This window comes from Crocuta crocuta, unplaced genomic scaffold (genome assembly GCF_008692635.1).
Source record: "Crocuta crocuta isolate KB4526 unplaced genomic scaffold, BGI_CrCroc_1.0 scaffold317, whole genome shotgun sequence".
NCBI lineage: Eukaryota > Metazoa > Chordata > Mammalia > Carnivora > Hyaenidae > Crocuta > Crocuta crocuta.
In genome coordinates, this window is record NW_027530984.1 from 5,616,992 (window position 1) to 5,638,220 (window position 21,229).

Genomic DNA, 21,229 nt, shown 5'->3' on the forward strand with positions numbered 1-21,229 from the left:
CCCCAACCCCCATCAACCCTCAGTTTGATCTCGGCATTCAAGAGTCTCTCATGGTTTACCTCCCTCCCTCTCCCCCACTATTTTCCCCCTAAAAATGATTATTTTAAGTGTAATTGGGCTAAATTCTCCAATCAAAGATTGGAGAGTGGCTGAATAGATTAAAAATAAACAAAATACAAGACTCATTTGTATGCTACCATAAGAGACTAACTTTAGATGTTAGGACCCACAAAGTCTGAAAGGGAAGGGATGGAAAAAGATGTTCCATGCAAATGGAAACTAAAAAACTGGAGTAGCTATACTTATATCAGACAAAATAGACTTTAAAACAAAAACTGTAATAAGACAAAGATGGGTATCATATAATGATAAAGGGATCAATCCAACATGAGGATGTAACATTTATAAATATTTATACACCAACACGAGAACATTTAAATATATAAAAGACAGATATTAATAAGACCTAAAGGGAAGTAGACAGCAGTACAATAATAAGGGACTTTAATACTCCAATATCAATGATTAGATGATCCAGGCAGAAAATCAATAGGAAAACATTTCCCTTAAAAAATATGTCAGACCAGATGGAATTAGTAGACGTATATAGAACATTCCATCCAAAAGCAACAGAATCCACATTCTTCTCAAGTACACATGGATCATTCTCCAAAATTGACCATGTGTTAGCCTATAAGTCTTAATCAATTTAAGAGTATTGAAATCATATCAAGCATTATTTTTACTGCAATGGTTAGAAACTAGAAACAATTTACATGAAGAAAACTGGAAAATTTACAAATATGTGGAGCTTAAACAACATGCTGCTGACTGCCATTTGAGTAGAGAAATAAAAAAAATACCCCATGGGGCACATGGGAGGCTCAGTTGGTGGAGCATCTGACTTTGGCTCAGGTCATGATCTCATGGATCATGAGTTTGAGCCCCATGTCATGCTCTGTGCTGACAGCTAGCTCAGAGCCTGGAGCCTGCTTCAGATTCTGTGTCTCCTTCTCTGCTCCTCCTCCACTTGCACTCTGTCTCTCTTTCTCTTAAAAATAAACATTAAAAAAATTAAATATAATTTTAAAAAATCCCTCATGAGAAACAAAAATAGAAATACGCCAAAATTTTGTGGGATGCAGCAAAAGTCATTCTTTTTTTTTTTAAACCTTTTTTTTTTTAATTATTTCTAGGAGAGAGAGAGAGAAACAGCGTGAGCAGGGGAGGGTCAGAGAGGGAGTCACAGACTGAAACAGACTCCAGGCTCTGAGCTGGCAGTCAGCACAGAGCCCGACGCGGGGCTCGAACCCACGAACCGTGAGATCATGACCTAAACGAAAGTCAGACACTTAACCAACTAAGCCACCCAGGCGCCCCAGCAAAAGTCATTCTAAGAGAGAAGTTCATGGGGATAAATACCTAGCTGAAGAAACAAGAAAAATCTCATATAAACAACCTAACTTTACACTTCAAGGAAATAAAAAAGAACAAAGCCCAAAGCTAGTAGCAGGAAGGAACTAACAAAAATTACAGCGAAATAATGAAATGGAGACTAAAAAGACAGTAGAAAAGATTGTTGAAATTAAGAGCTGCATCTTTGAAAAGATAAAATTGGCAAACCTTTAGCTAAACTCCTTAAGAAAAAGGATTCTAATAAATAAAATTAGAAGTTAAAGAGGAGAAATTACAACTGACATCACAGAAATACAAAGGAATGGAAGAGAGTACTATGAACAAATATGCCATCTAATTGGACAGTCTAGAAGAAATGGATAAATTCCTAGAAATATATAAGTTACCAAAACTAAATCATGATGAAATAGACAATCTGAACAGATCAATTGCTAGTAAGGAGATTGAATTAGCAGTTTAAAAACTTGCTACCAACAAAAGTCCAAGGTCAGATGGCTTCACTTGTATATTCTACCAAACATTCAAAGAGGAATTAATATCAGTCCTTCTCAAACTCTTCCAAAGTATAGGAGAGGACTCTTCCAAATTTTCATTTTACATGACCAGCATTGCTCCAGTACCAAAACCAGACAAGGATGGCTCAAGAAATAATTACAGGCCAGTATTCCTGATGAACATAGATGCAAAGATCCTCAAAAAAAATTAGCAAACTGAATTAAATAATACATCAAAAGGATCATACACCATCATCAAGTGGGTTTATTCTAGGGCTGCAAGAATGGCTTAACATCTACAAATCAGTCACTGTGATACACCATATTAATAAACTCTGTCAGCACAGAGCCCAATGCAGGCTTGAGCCCACGAACTGCAAAATCATTACCTGAGCCAAAGCTGGACACTTACCCAACCATTCTCCCCAATAAAATATTTCTAAAGTTGAAGCTTCCAGTGGGTGTCTTATTATTTTGCTTTTAGTATTGCCAGTTTCTAGAATATGTCTGTCAGTATTCAAATTGAATTCTAGTGTGCATCTCATAGGCATAAATAATTTTTGTATCATCTGTTTTGGATTATTTTTTATTCATATAGGTAATTAAAGTGACAGTTTAGTGCAACAAATGCTCATAAAATGTCTGCCATGAACTAGCACTGGGTAGACAGATCATAAAATGCAGTCTTTGTCCCTGAAGAGAATTAGATCATGAGAATAAATAATTACAATGCATTGTGTAATACATATAGTAGGGAAGTATACTTAAGGTTTATAAACTGAAAGTTCACTTAGTTTGGTCTAATTTTATTATTTATATCAGAGAAACCAAATGACAGCCCTCCAAAGCCCAATTAAGTATTTTCACCAGCATTTATACTTCAGTGAAGCTTTTTTATACTTGCAGAAACAAAATGTTTTCAGAACTTCAAGAAATGATTAGAATTCTACTGACTTGTTGATTTTGGTTTTGTTAGTTCTTTTAAGGAAACATTATTAGGTTATTAGAGACTCTTGAATATATTTAGTTTTATATTTTAAGAGTTCAGCTTGGGGGCACATGTGTAGCCTACTTGGTTGAGTGTCTTGACTCTTGATTTTGGCTCAGGTCATGATCTCACAGTTGATGAGATTGAGCCCCGTATCAGGCTTTACACTGACAGCCTAGAGCCTGCTTGGGATTCTCTCTCTCCCTCTCTGTCTGCCCTTCCCCCATTTGTGCTGGCTCGCTCTCTCACAATAAATACACAGTAAAAAAAGACTTCAGTTTGGAGGTTTTGTTTAAAAAGTTCAGAAGAAAAAGACTTGTGATAAAGACATGCTTTTAAGACTTTCAAAATAGGGGCACCTAGGTGGCTCAGTCAGTTAAGCGTCCGACTTCTGCTCAGGTCATGATCTCGCAGTTCGTGGGTTCGAGCCCCGCGTCAGGCTTTGTGCTGACAGCTAGCTCAGAGCCTGTTGCCTGTCTTCAGATTCTGTATCTCCCTCTCTCTCTGACCCTCCCCAGCTCTTGCTCTCTTTCCCTCTCTCTCTCTCTCAGAAATAAAGCATTAAAAAATTAAAAAAAAAGACTTTCAAAATAAAAATAACTATGAAATAAGTCATATTCATTGTAAAATTGGGAAAAGAGTATTTTATCAATAATATTCTGTAATTTGCCTTTTCCACCTAATGATGCCTTCTCTCTAGTCTATATAAAGCAAATACATAAAGAGTATGTAAGCAGCTACTTCATTTAGAGGTTGCTGGCATGATGTTCCGATGTGTATATATAGTAGAAGTTAAGCAGACTCCTAATGATTGACACTACGGTTGTTCCAGTTCTTCTCATCATATCTACTACTTTGCTGGATGTGTTTATATGTCTTTGCGCATTTGTATAAACAAATATATGTGGCATAATTATTAGCCTCTAAATTACTGTATTACAGTGTATATATTTTAAATTATCTTTCTAAAAATTGGTATGATTCATCTTCTCACACAAGTATATGAGAATATCTGTTCTCCTACATTCTTGTCAGTGTTGGAGGTTAGCACACTTTTTAAAAAGTTTTTGCCAATGTTATCATGAAAAAAAGTATTTTATTTCCTTGATTGTAAAGTAGATTTAAACATCTTTTTAAACTTTGAACAATCTCATGCCTATAATCTTGCTCATGCTGTTCCTCTTCACTTGGAATATTTCCTTTCCTTCTCCCATTTTTCTTTACCATTCTTCAAGGCCTGTGTTAAAATCTGTTTTTCCCATTACTGGATTTACCAATTACCTCAACCTAAAATACTCCTAATATACTTAATGCCTTTTTCTTCATTTATCATAGTTTTATACTAGTCCTAATACAATTTTTTTCTTCTAGGATTTCGATATTTACAGGATGGCTAAAGATTAATGGAAAGAGAAGCGTAAACTTATCTTCTTTCAGTATGGATGCAGGTTTGGCTGATGGAGAACCTGATCAAACTTCGGTGAGTGGTTCAAATACAGCATAATAAGGTACTATCATCTCGATATAAAGTGTTTGAGATAAGCCATCATTTTATTTTTAAAATGCATTTAAAACAGACTTTAAAAATAATTTTAAAGTAATACTTTAACTCCTATGCTGATATGAAAATGACATAGTTTAAAACTTGTTGAAGCATAACCCAGTCAGTTTTCTCATACTTCTGTCCTATATTTTTCCTTTGCTTACTTATGTTAACTTGGCTCCAACCCTTGGGATGGTAGATTCTTTGGTATAATGCAGAGGCCGAATTTTCTGTGCTTCATATTGCTGTGGAATTGAAAGTCACTATTATATTGAGATGTTTATAAATTTTAACTTAGTGACTGTCCTTTGTTCAGGCTCAAATGTAAGAACAGTCTAATGATTGATAGCAAAATGCACTTTTGTTTACTTGTGTTATTTTGTTCCTAGCCTTTTTTGGATTTCTGGTACAAACTTTAGTTTCTTAAAGGGTCAAAAAAAGTTAAACTTTAAAATAACTTGTTAATAGAAGATAAAATGGACATGGAAGTAATTTGTTGTATGAAGGTTATTGTCACAGCGATTATAAAAGGAAAACTGAAGGTGGCTTATTTTACTTTCGCTATGATTTCAGCAAAAAGTTAAGATTAAAGCCTTCTCTTAGAACATGTTTACTTTGCCATAACTATTTTATTTAAAACTAATGGGCTTTCTTAACTTCTTTTAGCTGAAATATTTTTAATCTCTTAGTAATATTAAAAATGCCAGTAGTAACAACAGTTGCTACCCTCTAAGTGTATACTTTGTCAGACTGTCCTCATAACAGCCATTAAAGGTAGGTATTTGTTTATCCTTCCTTTTATAGATAGAGAAATGGGCTCTAAGCTGGAGGTTAATTATCTTTTCTAAGAGCTCACAGCTTAAGGGGTTTCTCTGAGTACTTTGCCACTAATATGTTGACTCTGTACTTGTCTTTCCGAATAGAATCGCTTTAAATTTATTGTTATCTTTTAAACTAATTTGTAAACAGGTAGCATTAAATTCTATGCTGAACACTGGTGCTGTATTAATAAAGTTTTTCTCATTTTTAATCTAAATCCTGTTGATACTGTGAGGTTAGAGCAAGATATTTAAAAAGCAACGCGAACAATTTTATTTTCACTAAGTTTCTTCTGTGAAATATTGTAGCTTATTTTAGGGAGAATGCACCAATAATTTTATTGTAAACTACTGAAATATTCTGTTTTTGAAACTTATCTTGAGATCTACTTTTGAGTTACCTATTTATAAAATACCACCTTTGAACTACATGGCCTGAGCTGGTTACTGTTTAGATCTAGGAGAAGTGGATAAGAACATGGGCTCTGAAGACATTTAGCTACATGTTAAAATCTAACCTGGATTGTTTGACTTGGGTAATTAATTAAATTCTCCAGGGTTTCAGTTTCTTCATCTATTATATAAAGGTAATAGTAATACCTACTTTCCAGAGTTGTTTTAAGTTTTATTTGAGATAAGATTTCCATAAAGTGCCTATTACAAAGCCAGGGACATTATAAATATCCAATAAATAAAAGCTACTACTGTTGTTGATGTAACTAGCTATATTAAGCCTTCTCTTCAAACAGGGAAATAGAAGGCAGGAGAGGCAATAAAACATTGAAAAAAGCCTAGGCTATTCAGTAATTTTGGCTTTATACTTTCTCAGAATCTCAGTTTTTCTCCTAAATTGTTGAGGCAAATATTCTACTACAATAGAAAATATATAGGCCAGAATACTCATTCTATTTGGTAGGGACAATATGATCTAGTGAAACCAGAAAGTTCTTTGAAAATATGTGCAGCACGTCAGTGTGAATTTGTAGTGTTCTTAAAAATTATTGCATCCACTGGTTTTTAAAAGTAAACTTTTTTTTAATTTGTAAAATTTTATTTAAATCCCAGTTAACATATAGTGTAGTAATGATTTCAGGAGTAGAATTTAGTGATTCATCACTTGCATATAACACCCAGCACTCATCCCAACAAGTGCCCTCCTTAATGGCCATCATCTACCCCACCCCTGCACCCAACACCCCTCCAGCAGCCCTCAGTTTGTTCTCTGTGTATTTAAGAGACTCTGTGGTTTGCCTCTGTTTTTCTTATTTTTGCTTCCCCTCCCCTATTCTCATCTGTTTTCTTAAATTCCACATATGAGTGAAATCCTCTGTCTTTCTCTGACTGATTTTGCCTAGCATAATAACATTCTACTACCTTCCACGTTGTTGCGAATGGCAAGATTTCATTCTTTTTGATCGCTGAGTAATATTCCTGTGTGTGTGTGTGTGTGTGTGTGTGTGTGTGTGTGTGTGTATTTAAAAAGCAATACGCACACACACACACACACACACACACCTTCTTTATCCATTGATCAGCAGATGAACATTTGATCTCTTTCCATACTTTGGCTATTATCAATAGCGCTGCCCTCAACATTGGGGTACATGTGCCCCTTCAAATCAACATTTTTTTTATCCTTTGGATAGATACCTAGTAGTGCAATTTGCTGGGTCTTGGGTATCTCTAATTTTAATTTTTTGAGGAACCTCTATACTGGTCTCCAGAGTAGCTGCACCAGCTTGCATTTCCACTAGCAGGGCAAATGTATTCCTCTTTCTCCATGTCCTTGTCAATATTTGTTGTTGCCTGAGTTGTTAATTTTAGGCATTCTGACAGGTGTGATTTGTATTTCTCTGATGATGAGAGATGTTGAGCACCTTTGCATGTGTATGTTAGCCATCTGGATGTCTTCTTTGGAAAAGGGTCTATTCATGTTTTTTGACCATTTCTTCACTGGATTATTTGTTTTTTGGGTGTTTGGTCAGTCCTTTATAGATTCTGGATACTAAGCCTTTATCTGATATCATTTGCAAATGTCTTCTCCCATTCCGTCAGTTGCCTTTTAGTTTTGCTGAATGTTTCCTTTGCTATGCAGAAGCGTTTTATCTTGATGAGGTCCCAATAATTCATTTTTGCTTTTTTTATGCCTTGCCTCCACTTATATGTCAAGTTAGAAGTTGCTGCAGCCAAGATGAAAGAGGTTGTTGCCTGTTTTCTCCTCTAGGATTTTGGTGGTTTCCTGTCATACATTTAAGTCTTCCATTCATTTTGAGTTTATTTTTGTGTATAGTGTAAGAAAGTGGTCCAGGTTCTTTCTCCTGCATGTCTCTGTCCAGTTTCCTCAATGCCATTTGCTGAAGAGACTGTTTTTCCCCTCATTGGATATTCTTTCCTGCTTTGTCAAAGATTAGTTGGCCAGAGATCTTATATAAATTAATGAAATAACTAGAAATTTTAGTCACTAGTTTGTCATGTACATACTCATTCTCTTTGATATTAAATACAGCTCTCTTTTCCAATAGCTGCTTGCTAAGTATAAGAATTTGTATTTTAGGGGTGCCTGGGTGGCTCAGTTGGTTAGGCGTCTGGCTTCAGCTCAGGTCATGATCTTGCAGTTCGTGGGTTTGAGCCCCGCGTCGGGCTCTGTGCTGACAGCTAGCTCGGAGCCTGGAGCCTGTTTCAGATTCTGTGTCTCCCTCTCTCTCTGACCCTCCCCTGCTCGCGCTGTCTCTCTCTCTCAGAAATAAATAAAACATTAAAAAGAAAATTTTTAAAAAAAGATTTTGTATTTTAATCACACATTCAGGAATGGTGTTCTTTTTTACTATGGAAAATTTCAAGTATATTTAGAAAAACATGGACTAGTGAATCCTACGTACTATCACTTCAACAATTATCCGTTCAGGTCAGTATTGTGTCGTCTATTATAGTCCCACCTTACCACTCCATATTTTTTTTGGAGGAAATTATGATAAATGATTTTATTTATAAATATTTCAGTGTGTATCTCTAAAATCTAAAGACTTTTCTTTAAACTTTAACTGTAAACATTAGAATCCTAAAAATTAGTAATTCTTTAGTCAAAAAACTAATCAGTGCTTAAACTTCCCTGATTGTCTCATAAATATTATTTCTTACAATCTTTATGTTGGACTTGGTTGATAAGTCACTGAGATGTTTTTTAATTTTTTAAGTTTCCCTTTCATCTCTTTTTAACTTTTCTTTCTCAATTTATTGACATAAATGAATAAGGTAGCTTGTCTTAATAGAATTTCCCACAATCTGGATTTTCCCCTATGGGGATTATTTCGTGTGTTCATCAGTGTCTTATGTTTGTTGCAAATTGGTCATTAGGATGATTAGAGGCTTCCTCAGATTCAGGTTCAATTCTTTTTTTTTTTTTTTTGACAAGAGTACATTTATGGTATTGTGTATTACCATCAGGAGGCTTATGATGTTAATCTCTCTTCTTGTGTTAATAGCAGTCATTGATGATCATTGCCTAGGTATGTTAATTTACCAAGATATAAATTAATATCCTAACTGGCTTACAAAAATGGGGACTGGAGAGAATAACTGTGACTAGTCCATACTTTTTTTTAATTAATTAATTTTTTAATGTTTATTTTTGAGAGAGAGAGACAGAGAGAGAGAGTGGGGGAAGGGCAGAAAGACAGACAGACAGACACAGACTCTGAAGCAGGCTCCAGGCTCTGAGTTGTCAGCACAGAGCTCTATGTGGGGCTTGAACTCTCAAACCGTGAGATCATGACCTGAGCCAAAGTCAGAGGCTTAATGACTGACCCACCCAGGGGCTCCTACTCCATACTTTTCAAGCAAGCAAACTAACCAACGTATATTTTGTTAGGTATCTTGCCTTCTAGACTATGAATCGTTTTTGCCAGTTTACAACTTTATTGAAACTTCTACTGAAGGGAGACCGCTTTTAAAAGGATAAAACAATTTGATAAGTATACTTTATGTTTTATTATCTTCTTTATCTTATGAAAGTTACAAGTTAGTAGTACTTAAATATTTATAATGTTTGCACTTCCTGAGTGGGGAAAATATAACTGTTATTTTCTCTTTTCTTCTTCTTCTTTTTTTTTAAAACATTTGTTCTTGAGAGACAAAGTGTAGGTGGGGGAGGGGCAGAGGGAGAGAGGAGGAGACACAGAATCCGAAGCAGGGTCAGGCTCTGAGCTGTCAGAGTGCACACATGTCTCACAGAGCACGAGATCATGAACTGAGCCAAAGTCAGACGCTTAACCAACTGAGCCATCCAGGTGTCCCTCAACATAGTTACTTTGTATTGTATGAATAGTTAGATTCTGTCTTATATCTTTTTTAAATTTTTTAAATGTTCTTGTTCTTATTAAAAGCTTGAATAATGTAAAAAGTTCGCAGATATAATAGGACTCTAATAAGCTCTAATGGGAGTTGGAGAGTTATTTTTGGAAAAGAAAAATAGGCAGTGATTTACCCAGTAATACATTAGCAGAATTCTGACCCAGCAATCTTTTGTATTTCCATTACGCTTGGAGAACTTGTCCAGGTATGTTTACATGACTATGAAACTCAAGACCCTTTCAAAAAGTTTGTGATATCAAAATAATTTTTTTGAGTAATACAATGGTATTTGATTTTATTTGCCCTTTTTCTCATTCTGTCATGAGTATATGGTGCACTTTTCCAGAGACTATGTGAGGTGATGAGGTCATAATCTGCTGGCTACTGAAATGGAGTGTGTGCTTGTGTATTCTTGTGTTTTCAAGGTTTTTTTAATTTAATTTTTTTCTTAAGCAGTGTTTTTTAAAAATAAACTTTTTTAGAATAGTTTTAGGCATACAGAAAAATTGTAGAGTCCTCATATGCTTTGCACCCAATTTCCCCTGTTGTTAACCCATTTATGGTACATTTGATATAATTAATGAATCTAGATTGATACATTATTAACTAAAGTCCATACTTGATTCATATTTCCTTGGTTTTTACCTATTGTCCTTTCTGTTCCAGGATCCCATCTGGAATAACACATTACATTTAGTAGTCATGTCTCCTCAGGTTCCTCTTGGCTGTGATTTCATTGTTTGTGATGACCTTGACAATTTTGAGGAGTACTGGCAGATATTTTGTACGGTGTCCTTCAGTTGAGATTTGTCTGTTTTTCTCTAATTAAACTGGTCCTTATGGGTTTGGGAGAAGAGACCACAAAGGTAAAATGCCATTTCATCAGATCATTGTCAAGGGTATATATTGCCAACCTGACTTGTCATTTCTGATGTTAGTTTCATTATTTGGCTGAGATAGTGAATTTCTCGTATTAATTTGTAATAGGGAAATTAGTAGGTATAATCTACATAAACAGCAGCTTTTTGAAGTCTTTAGTAATTTCTAGGAGAGTGAAGGGATCTGGAGACCCAAAAGTTTGAGAATTGTTCAATTAAACCTTTAGAAACTAGCACTTTAAAGAAGAATAACTGACAGCTACCTGATAGGAAAAGAGGGATGCAGAAGGTGATGGGGGTTGGGAGCAGGGTAGGAAGAAGAAACGATAGGGCCTTCAGGAATGAGGGAATGGTGACCAAGTTAAACTTTGACTATTTCAAAATTGTATCTAGCATTAATACATGATTTATATCTTTCTTTTTTTAAGTTTTAATTTATTTAGAGAGGAAGAGAGAGAGAATGTATGTGCATGAGTGGGGGAGGGGCAGGGAGAAAGGGACAGAGAGAGAACCCCAAGCAGGCTCGATGCTCAATGCAGAGCCTAATGCGGTGCTTGATCTCATGACTGCAAGATCATGACCTGAGCCCATATCAAGAGTTATGGGCTGACTGAGCCACTCAGGTGCCCATGATCTATGTTTTTCAAGGAGTTTTTGTTTTTGTTTTGTTTTTGTTTTCATTTTGACATTTACAGGTACAGGTATTTTGTCTTTAGGAGTTTTAATGTTTTGTCTGATTCTTATCATCTACAAATAAAAAATCCAGAGATTCATCCGTTTTGTGTAATTTTCAAAATTATTTAAGATTTACTGTTTTGTTACTTTTTAAAATCCGTCATGTTCTCTGTAGGGGTCTCCTGTTTTAGGAATGTGGCACTTTTGCTTCCTTTTATCTCCCATGGTTTCCATCTTTTCTTTTCATTATGCCTTCTATTGAATTCCTTAATCACTTTTCAAGCTCACTTATTTATTGTTTTGTTCTTCAAACCTGGTATATACTTTATCCCATCATAAAATTTTTATATTCAGTATTACTAGCTGTTTTCTCTGTGAATGTTCAGTCAGACTTCATTTTTACAGTATCCTCTCACATCTTTTTGAGCATATTTATTATGTTTAATTTTTTGATGGGTTTGGTTCACTAATTTTCTCTCCTGCTGAGATTCTTCAGTTTGTTCTCTTTCATAGCTTTTGGACTCCTTAGGATATTAATTATTTTTATGAGCTTATACTTTCTTGTAAATAATATTCTCTTGGGAATATTCTTAGAGATCTCTTGTTAAAATCGTTGATTCATTATTTGTCATTTGCTCCTCCCACCAGTATATTCTTTCTTTCTCAGGGAACTCTTCTGTCCATCTCCTCTGGGCATAGTTCTTTACACAAGCTGCCTCCCTAGTATCAATTAATTCATTTAGGTAAAAGGGCAGTGAGAGATAGTGGTCAGCCTCTGCCTGCATGTGTTGTTTTGTCCATGCTACAGCTAGACATGCACAGTTTAGAAACAAAGTGTTTAAAACTGTGTTTAATGTCTCTGGTTGCTATTATATCATGTTCTGCCCTGGTAGTAAAGATAGGGTGGATAATGGTCTGCCTGGTACTACTGAGAGAAAAGGGCACAGAAAGATGGCTTCCAACCCTCCGTCCTACTGTCAGACCCCTGGCCTTCCCTCCTTCTGTGGTACTGTACTCTCTAGTCTACGGTTGCTTCCCATCTATCCACCTTTAAGGATGGGTTCAGGGACAATATTAATTATTTCACCATTAAATAACTCAGTTCCCATTTGCTAAATAAATTGGTTATTTTCTTTTTGGTTTTGTGTTCTCTGTATGTAGAATGGCTGAGGTGGTGTCTGAATGGGGACCAAAAAATCAAAGTAACAATAGCACTGTTTAACAGTTCTTTCCTGTTAAGGTCTTTGGCATCTGTGACATGCCCATAGTTTAAAAAGCATAAGTAGAACTATTAAGGCAATTAACTCACAGGCAAATAGATTATGTAATTTACCCTATAGAAAGCTGTTTGTTTTGGGGCTCCTGGGTGGCTCAGTTGGTTAAGCATCTGACTCTTGATTTTGGCTCAGGTCATGATCTCATGTGATGAGACTGAACCTCACATCAGCTGCGCTGACAGTTCTCCCTCTCTCTCTGCCCCTCCGTGGCTTGCCCTCCCCCCTTAAATAAATAAATAAATAAACAACAACCAAAAGAAAGCTGTTTATTTTGCTAAACTAGGCTTGAGAAAAACTGGCTTAAAAATTTATAATTTCTTTAATATCCATAAATAATTTAGTTATTCAGGTTTTAAAAGAATGGGTTGAAGATGTTTCATGAACATTTTTACTTGCTGTTTCTCCCAGGTTTTTATAAGCAGAATATAATGAAAGCCACTGATCTACACTTAACTCTCAATTTAAAATTATGTCCATTAAGAATGTTTAATTTATTCTTGCTTTTTAAAAAAAAATAAGTTGAGAGTCCCATTAAACCTCAGCTTAGAATGTGAAAAATTAGAATTTTAGCATGTTAGAGATACATGAAGATGAAATTTGATTAAAATTTCAAAAAAGTCTCTACCCGTTAAACTGTCTAGGAGAATAGAGCAATTGAAGGATTTTTATACAGACCTCAGATCACCTTAGTAGGTTTTCATTATCTTAAGACTACTTCAGAAGTCACCTTAAGTTTAATATGGTAAAAACAATAGCAATGGAGTAATAAAGAATAGGAGAAGGGAAATGAATTTGTGTGTGTGTGTACGTGTACACACCTAAAATTTAATTTTACTTTTGGTCAAACATTGAGTTTAGAAAACCTACCTTTACAGAGCACATCTATGCACGAAGAATCTTGCACTTGGTTTAAGGTCACAGGCAATATTGTTTGTTGCTTCAGGGGAATTAGTAGAAAATAAAACTAAAGGAAATGAGTAGCAGCTAACTTTTGTTAAATTTCTATCATGTGCCAGAAGCTATTGCAAATGCTTTGAAGGTATACTTATATAATTTTCTCATAACCCTATGGGGTAGTGTTACTACCTTCATTTAATATAGGAGAACACCGAGAGAGAAGTAGGTTGTTCATGGTCATACAGCTAGTAAGTGGCAGAACTGGGATACATTTCAGCTCCACAGGCCAAGCTTTAATTAATTTCCTATACTACATCTCAACCAAGTTAGACTCAGCATACACAAATCCTTAAATACTATTTTTACAGCTTGGAATTTTTGTTTTTAAAGTGATGTCAAACCACTGAATTTGTTGTTGTTTCTGAGCCAAGAAACAACCTGTTTAGAGTTGTGACTTGGGAAAATGATCTTGGCAGAATTACAGACTATTGCCGGGACAGCCAGCTGAACATTATAGAGTTATCTGAAGTGTTTTAAAAAATCCCAGTACTCAGGTTGCACCCCTATTTAATTAAATTAAAATCTCAGAGGGTGAGATGCAGACATCAGTACTTTTTAAAATTTATTTTTACTTTTTTATTTATTAGAGAGAGAGAGAGCATGAGCGGGGGAGGGCAGAGAGAGAGGGAAACTCAGAGTTGAAGCAGGCTCCAGGCTCTGAGCTGTCAGCACAGAGCCCGATGCAGGGCTTGAACCCATGAACCATGAAATCATGACCTGAGCTGAAGTTGGATGCTCAGCCGACTCAGCCACCCAAGCGCCGCAGACATCAGTACTTTTTTAAAAGTTCCCTAGGTGATTTCAATGCATGGGCAAAATTGAGAACTATAGAAATAGAGGTAGTTAGCCAAGGGAACAAGTAAGCATGCAGTTGTATAATATGGGTAAAAGGCAATTAAAACCTGTAGGGTAGTAGCAGCTGAATAGAAAATATGTCCCCTTTGGATTTTGCCTCTCTCCCTAGACTTCTAGATTTTAACTTTTCGTATTTGGGTTACTTTATTAGTGTGGAGAGGAAAAAAGTATTTTTGCATACTTACTATGTATCCTGATCTCTGCTTGATGTCTCACATGCTTTCTTATTTAATCTTTTTCATAATACTGAAGGGGTTAGTAATTTTTCTAAGATCACATAGCTAATTAGTGGGACATGTTAGGATTTAAATACAGATACTCTTAATTTTGTTATTCTCATCGAATGTAAAGGCTAATGTTTTTATGTTAAAAATTGATCTGTGTCATACCTAGCCTTTTAAAATTTGTATGCGCATTATTAATATAATGTGTACTTTGAAAAATATCTGATACATGATCTATTTTATTTATTTATTTTTAAATATTTATTTTTGAAAGAGAGTACGCACGCAGGGGAGGGGAGAGAGGGAGACAGAGAATCCAAAGCAGGCTCCGAGCTGTCAGCCCAGAGCCCAACGCAAGATCAGCCTCATGAGAGGTCATAACCTGAGCCAAAAGTCAGACACTTCACTGAGCTACCCAGGCACCCACTGATCTATTTTATTTAACTCAAAGCTTTGTTCTCCTGTAACTAATTTTGATTTTTCTATCTAGTGTGTATATTTTGGCATTTAGTCAGTATATTGTTGCTAAGACATAAAGAACAGTTGCTGACTATAGTATTATGTATGGTAGATATTATGAGTCATGGAGATTGACGTTTCCATAATATTATTATCAGTCTTTCCTGTGGCTTGATACTGAACAGTGTGATACACTAATCAGTGATTTGTTAGAAATAGAACTACAGAAGGAAAGAAGATATTTGTTATATGGTCCTTATGTCTTAATTCAGATCCTGGTCATGATTCAGTATAGAATGTAGGCTTATGTATCTGTCTAAGGAGTTGGCCAAAATGAAATTTCAAGTAAAACAAACTCTTATTTCAGACTGAAAATTAAAATTATTTAAATAGGTCATAAGATTAAGTATCATACACTGAAATATTTATGTGTATATGAGCTATTTCCTATAACCAGTTGTCATATCTAACCCGGCATGATTGTGATGTGTTAACACGGTTTCTGTTGTGCTTTTCAGGTGATTAAGGATGGTTAGGTCAGATATAGAGAATGTTAATGAGGTCAAAGGCCAAGGTCATGGGTTTCATTCTTTTCATGGACAGGTCACTTTATTTTTGGTTTTATAACCACAGACTTTACCAGCAGTCTCACCAGACACATGACACTAGTTATAACTGACACAGTCGATTTTGAACTTCCCTTGTATATGAAGTCCTTGATGAAGGAGGTCGCTTTAATCATGGCAAGAGACCACCACTACCAGAAGAAATATAACTTACACTCCATTGCCAAAAACCAGTGGAGAATCTGTAACAGTGTTATTTTTGAAGGACAGAATTATTTAAGAAAAGGATGATGGAATTCCTAACAAAAGAATTTGGGCTTATGATGGCCAGAGACTCATAGTAGAAGAAATTATGAATATGCTTTACATTACAACTAAAGGTGTTCTTAAGAATTGAGGTAATTTTCTACGTTGAATTATTTATATAACAGAATTTTAGGATTAGAACAGATCTTATAAGCAAATAAGAAAGCTAAGTTCAAGTTATTTATTCAGATTTACCCAGGTAATAGAGCTATGCTTAAAACTCAGATTTCAGAATTCAAGTCCATATTAGTTATTTGTGTATATTAAGCATGCAGAATGTTATGGTTTGGAAAATAACAAAGATATGTAAGACCGTATTTATTTATTTATTTTTTGCTCTAAGAATTTAAACTAACTCATATCATAAACAAAGGAACTCAGCAAACTACATATAAGAAATTCTTTGCTAGGAATTAGTTATAATAATGACTAAGACTTTTTTTCATTTGTGCATTTATCATTCAGTATTTGTTGAATGTCTGCCATGTGCCAGGCTCTGTGCTAATCTTAAGGTATACAACAGTGACCAAAACAGACTAAGTTCCTACTTAAGTAGAGCTAACATGCCAGTGGAGGAAGAAAAAAAAATACATAAGTATATACTGTTATGTGGTGATTGTTGTGATGAAAAATAAAGCAGGGTAAGATGGATAGAGAATGCCAGAATAGGGTATGGGTATTGCTGTTTTCTGGGAATATTATGGAAGTCTTCTGATGAAGTTACTTCTGAACAAAGTCCTAAAGGTAGTTTTATCGGCAATGATAAGAGCCAAGCATGGAGTTTGCAGGTCTGTTAAGCAGACTATGGTGGTTAGGCTATCAATGTTGAGGGGAAAGGTGAGTGAAGTGTCTTTCACCTTCTCAGTCAAGTGATCTTGTTGGTAGTAGGGACCAGACCATGTTTTTATTGTGTTTTTGAATTCCTGTACCTAGCATAGTAAATGAATGAGGGAGGTAAGACTGAATGCAGGGACATGAGAAAAGGTGATATGGGTCTTGCTTAGGTAGTAATATTTATGGGAATTGAAAGAAAGGACTAGATGTGAGGTAGACATTGTCTAGGTAAAAATCATCACAGCATAATGACTTCATGAGATGGAGGGAAAGAGAGTCTCAGATTATTCAAGTGTTTAATTTAGGTCTGAGTGAAAGAAAGGCTATCGTTGAAAAACTTGGGCAAATTGACATCAAATCTGATTTCTGGGGGAAGCTACTGAGTGTTGTTTTTGACTTAAAGATGATGTCTAAAACAAGCTAATAATTTCTAAAATTTGCTTACAGAATTTTATTATTTTTAAATTTAAGTTTATGTATTTATTTTGAGAGAGAGTGTGCTTGAACAAGTAGGGAAATGGCAGAGACAGGGAATCCCAGGCAGGCTTCACACTGTCAGTGCAGAGCCTGATGCAGGGCTCAGTCTCACAAACCATGAGATCATGACCATAAGTTGAAATCAAGAGTTCGATGCTTAACCAAGTGAGCCACCCAGGCGTCCTTGTTTACAGAATTTTAGAACCAGAAGTCAGTTTGCAATAATGTTTGAACATACAGGTAACAATATTTTGGAGTGAAGATTTGGAGATAGACTAGGTCTGAAGAGGAAACTTGAAAGTTGTCTACATAAAGGTAATAAATAAGCCTAAAGAATGAATGCATTCTGCTGGCAAAGAGCGGGTAGAGACAAAACAATAAATAGTTGAGGACTGAGCACTGATGATGGCCACTTACTCACCAAATGAGAAAACAAAGTAGAGGCAGGAAAATAGAAGGGAAGCCAGAGGAGTAGAGTACTTTAGAAACCATGGGAAGAGAAAGCTTGCATAGGGAAAAGGCTGATAGAATTATATCACGCAGGGAGGGCAAGAACAGTGAAAAGCCCCAGAACATGCCAGAAAGGAGTTCACAGATTGGCAGATGGACTGGAATTTCCTGAAGCCTCAGAATTTTTTTTAAAAGGATTTAGTTTCCAGCATAAACATATTATTGCACTTTTCCCCTCTACTTCTTAAAAGATTAATGCACCACTTAATTCATTTGGTAAACCGTGGGCACTCTCTAAATTCAGATTAAAGTATATGACATTAAATCACTCCTGAGAACATTTGTTTTTTTTTTAGATCTTGCCATATTCAGAAGTTGCTGAAGTTCAAGAGACAGTGAGTAATAATATAGTGCTATGTTTAAAATGTTAACATTTTTATATTTTTTCAGGATTTCAAGTTGGATTCTTAAAATATATTTTTTCACTGTATTTTATCATAGATGATTATGTCATTATACAAGGTAGCTAATATAAATTGAAAAGATCAGCTTTAAACTTTTCATTTTTTCCAAAATGTAAATAGGTTTAATTTTTTTAGTGTAAAACTAATGCATATAAATATTTAAACAATATAAAAGAATATAATAAAATTCTACTTTCTAGAGGCAACCACTTTTAATATTTTGGTGGTCTCTTTACTAAGTTTATTCATATTGTATATCTCACATGTAATTTTATAAAAGTGGAGTCCTACAGACTTTTTTGGAGCCTATTTTTAAAAGTTAATGTATAATGAATTGTTCAGTCAGTGAAAAAAACTTTAATGACTACATAGTATCTCATTGTGTGAATGTATTATTGTATATTTCATAATAGATTACTGCAAATGATGTGATAAATATCTATGGACACATCTTTTTTAATATTTCAGATGGTCACCTTAGTATACATACATTCCTAGAAGTGCATTTGCTGGGTCAAAAGTATGAGATTATTTTAAAATAATTGCCTGGCAGGCCAGTTAATATTTTCTATCTAACAGTGATAAGCCCTAGTTCTTAGAAAAGCATTTCTGTAAAATATCTTCTGTAAAACTCACAAATAAAATGTACACAGTGTGTGTTTTGCTGCTGATTGTAGGAATAGGAGTTCAGTTAAGAGAGGACTCCTGTTGGAAGAACAAACAAATCTCAGCCTTGCTTTAGATCTCTCACTGAAGATACTTACTCTAAGGGCCAAAGATAACACTAAATAGAGTACTCTGGGGATGTATTATATAATCCTCCTTCCAAATTGTGGCTCCTGAGAGCCAACTGCAGCAGGATTGCTTCTATGAGTGCAGTTTGATCAACTTCATTGAGGGAAGAGGTGCCATTTTCTTGAAACTTTCTTTTCAAGTTGTATCAGTGCTTGCTTGACAAGCTGTGATTTGGCTTAAGCTCAAAGGATGACTTAAGTCAAATCAATATGTATGCTAAGAGGGAGATGGTATGCTACTGGCAATGGAATCAAGCTATAGCTCTTACAGAATTGTTTCTGTGTTATAGGGTGGCCATCTGTCCCGAATTGCTTGGGATTAAGGGGCTTCCCAGGATGCGTGTGTGATTATGAATTTCTGCTTACTCCTTTACACTTCTGAAAGATGGCAAGTTTTATGCTAATTGTTGGTGGTGTGCTAAATATCTAGATGTACATTAAAATAAAATACCAATTTTTGCATAATATTCTTTACCTGAAATTTGTAGACTAAAACCGGTGAAGATTTAAGTAATGGCTGTATTTTATGCTTTTAGTTAAAAGTAGTTGATATTGTACTAATTAATAATAAATAGAAAAATGCTAAGTATGTTAGTATTATTTTACTGTTTTCAATCCATAGTTTCTGCCAAAATGGAGAATCTGTTTACATGATACACAAATTGTTGAAATGACTGTGTGGACGTTGTTGAAGGGATAATGATAAATATGGTATTACTCAATTAGAGAAAATATTTCCATCATATATTAATGGTCTTTTTTTTTTTTTTTTTTAACACTGTGAGGAAAAGTTCCTGAGTTCTTCCAGGATTCTAGTAGTATTTTGATTCTTTAACAGAAGCCAGGAAGAGTTGGCTAGCTTTTATTTTTTAAACTATCTAACAAGATACTTGTATAGAATGTTTCCACGTCAGCAATTTCACACTGTCTTTATTCATGTGTTATACAACATAGGACTGTGCACATTAGGCCCATGTCCTGAAAGCAGTACAAATAAGTGTAGTGTGCAGCCAGTGATGTAAATTACGTGGTAAAATTAATATGTAATCTTCAGTTACTTAAATCACTTTTCCTATTGGCATCACGTGCAGGCAACCTGTGAGGATAATTTCACTTGCGTCCCAGTTTAATGCCTTTGTATCCACAACCTTCTGGGGAAGGTTTCTGAAGTCCTGCTTATTTTTTATTGTTTTTCCACTTTTATTTGGAGTGTTTCAGCTTAATTCTTAGTTCTCTTGTTCCATTATACTATATGTTTTCTGGTGCCTGCCTCATCTTTTATTCTGTGGCATTTTTCAGTCTTCTGTAATTAGCCATTCAGATCATATACCCTAACTCTCATACGTGTCATAATTTGTTTCTTACCAACCTGAACCTTTCCCTGTGCAGGTCTGTATGACCAGCTGCCTATTTGACATTTTAACTTGGATAGCTAACACACATACCAAACCTAACCTGTCCCGTTCTTAGCACTTAACATTTCTTTCTGTAAACTAGTCCCCCTCACTGTCCTTTCAATCTCCGACAGTGACAGTTCCATCCTTCCAGGTACTCAGACTCCAACACTTGACATCATTTTGATTCCTCTGGGTTTGGTTGTTTGTTTTATTTTATTTTGTTCTGTTTTAACTTCATACTTGGTCTGTTTGGAAATCCAGTTGACTCTGTTTTCAAAATATATTCAGAACTCAACTGCTACTTCTTACCCTCACTGCTACTACCTTGGTCCAAGTCTTCATCTCTCCTGTGGATGATTATGGTAACCTCCTAATTGAGTGTGCCCTTGTCCCTCTAGTCTATTCTTAACATCGCAGCCAGAACAATCCTGTTAAAACATATTCAAATTATGTCACTCCATTTCTCAGAAATCCAGTGGCTCCCCATCTGATTCAGAATAAAGCCAAAGTCCTGACTAGATCCTACACAATCTGGCACCCATTTATTTCTTTGACTTTATATACTACTTTTCTCCTGCTTATATTCTAGCCTCTCTAACCCTTTTACTCTTCTCCAAGCTCTCTAGATTTGTCCCCATTCCAATCCTCCATACTATACTTGTTCTTCTCTCTGCCAGGAATACTCTTCCTCTTGTCCTTATGCTAGACTCACTCATTTCACTCAGTCAGTTCTGTAGTGAAGCCTTCTTAGGCCACCCTCTCTTAAATTATAACTCCCTCTTCCTTAACATTTTATGTGCCCTTATTTTCTGCTTATTTTTTCCTTAGCATTTATACTATATAATATTTAACAAATTTTTACTTGTTACTATGTTGTTATTCATATCTCCCACTAGAACATAACTATCACAAAGGGCAAATTTTTGTCTTTTTTGTTCACTATATCCCTTGGTGCCTAAAATGTTTGATGTCTATATAATAAGTACTCATAAATGTTTGGATGGATG

At 35.2% G+C, this 21,229-nt stretch overlaps 1 protein-coding gene across 10 annotated transcripts in view; it reads left to right on the forward strand.

Moving 5' to 3' along the window:
* Positions 1-21,229, forward strand: part of OSBPL8 (oxysterol binding protein like 8) — a 154,838-nt gene that overhangs the window by 43,232 nt on the left and 90,377 nt on the right. For 4 of the 10 annotated variants that reach the window (XM_077770212.1, XM_077770218.1, XM_077770215.1 and 1 more), the window contains 2 exons: positions 4,270-4,378; positions 17,924-17,962. The exons of 1 other annotated variant lie outside the window; for it this stretch is intronic. In XM_077770212.1, coding sequence (XP_077626338.1) covers positions 4,337-4,378; positions 17,924-17,962 — 81 coding nt within the window. In that variant the 5' untranslated portion in view covers positions 4,270-4,336. Of the gene's footprint in view, positions 1-4,269; positions 4,379-17,923; positions 17,963-19,115; positions 19,214-21,229 lie in introns of those variants that run through there. 5 more of the 10 variants (XM_077770216.1, XM_077770219.1, XM_077770217.1 and 2 more) reach the window with 4 other exon arrangements.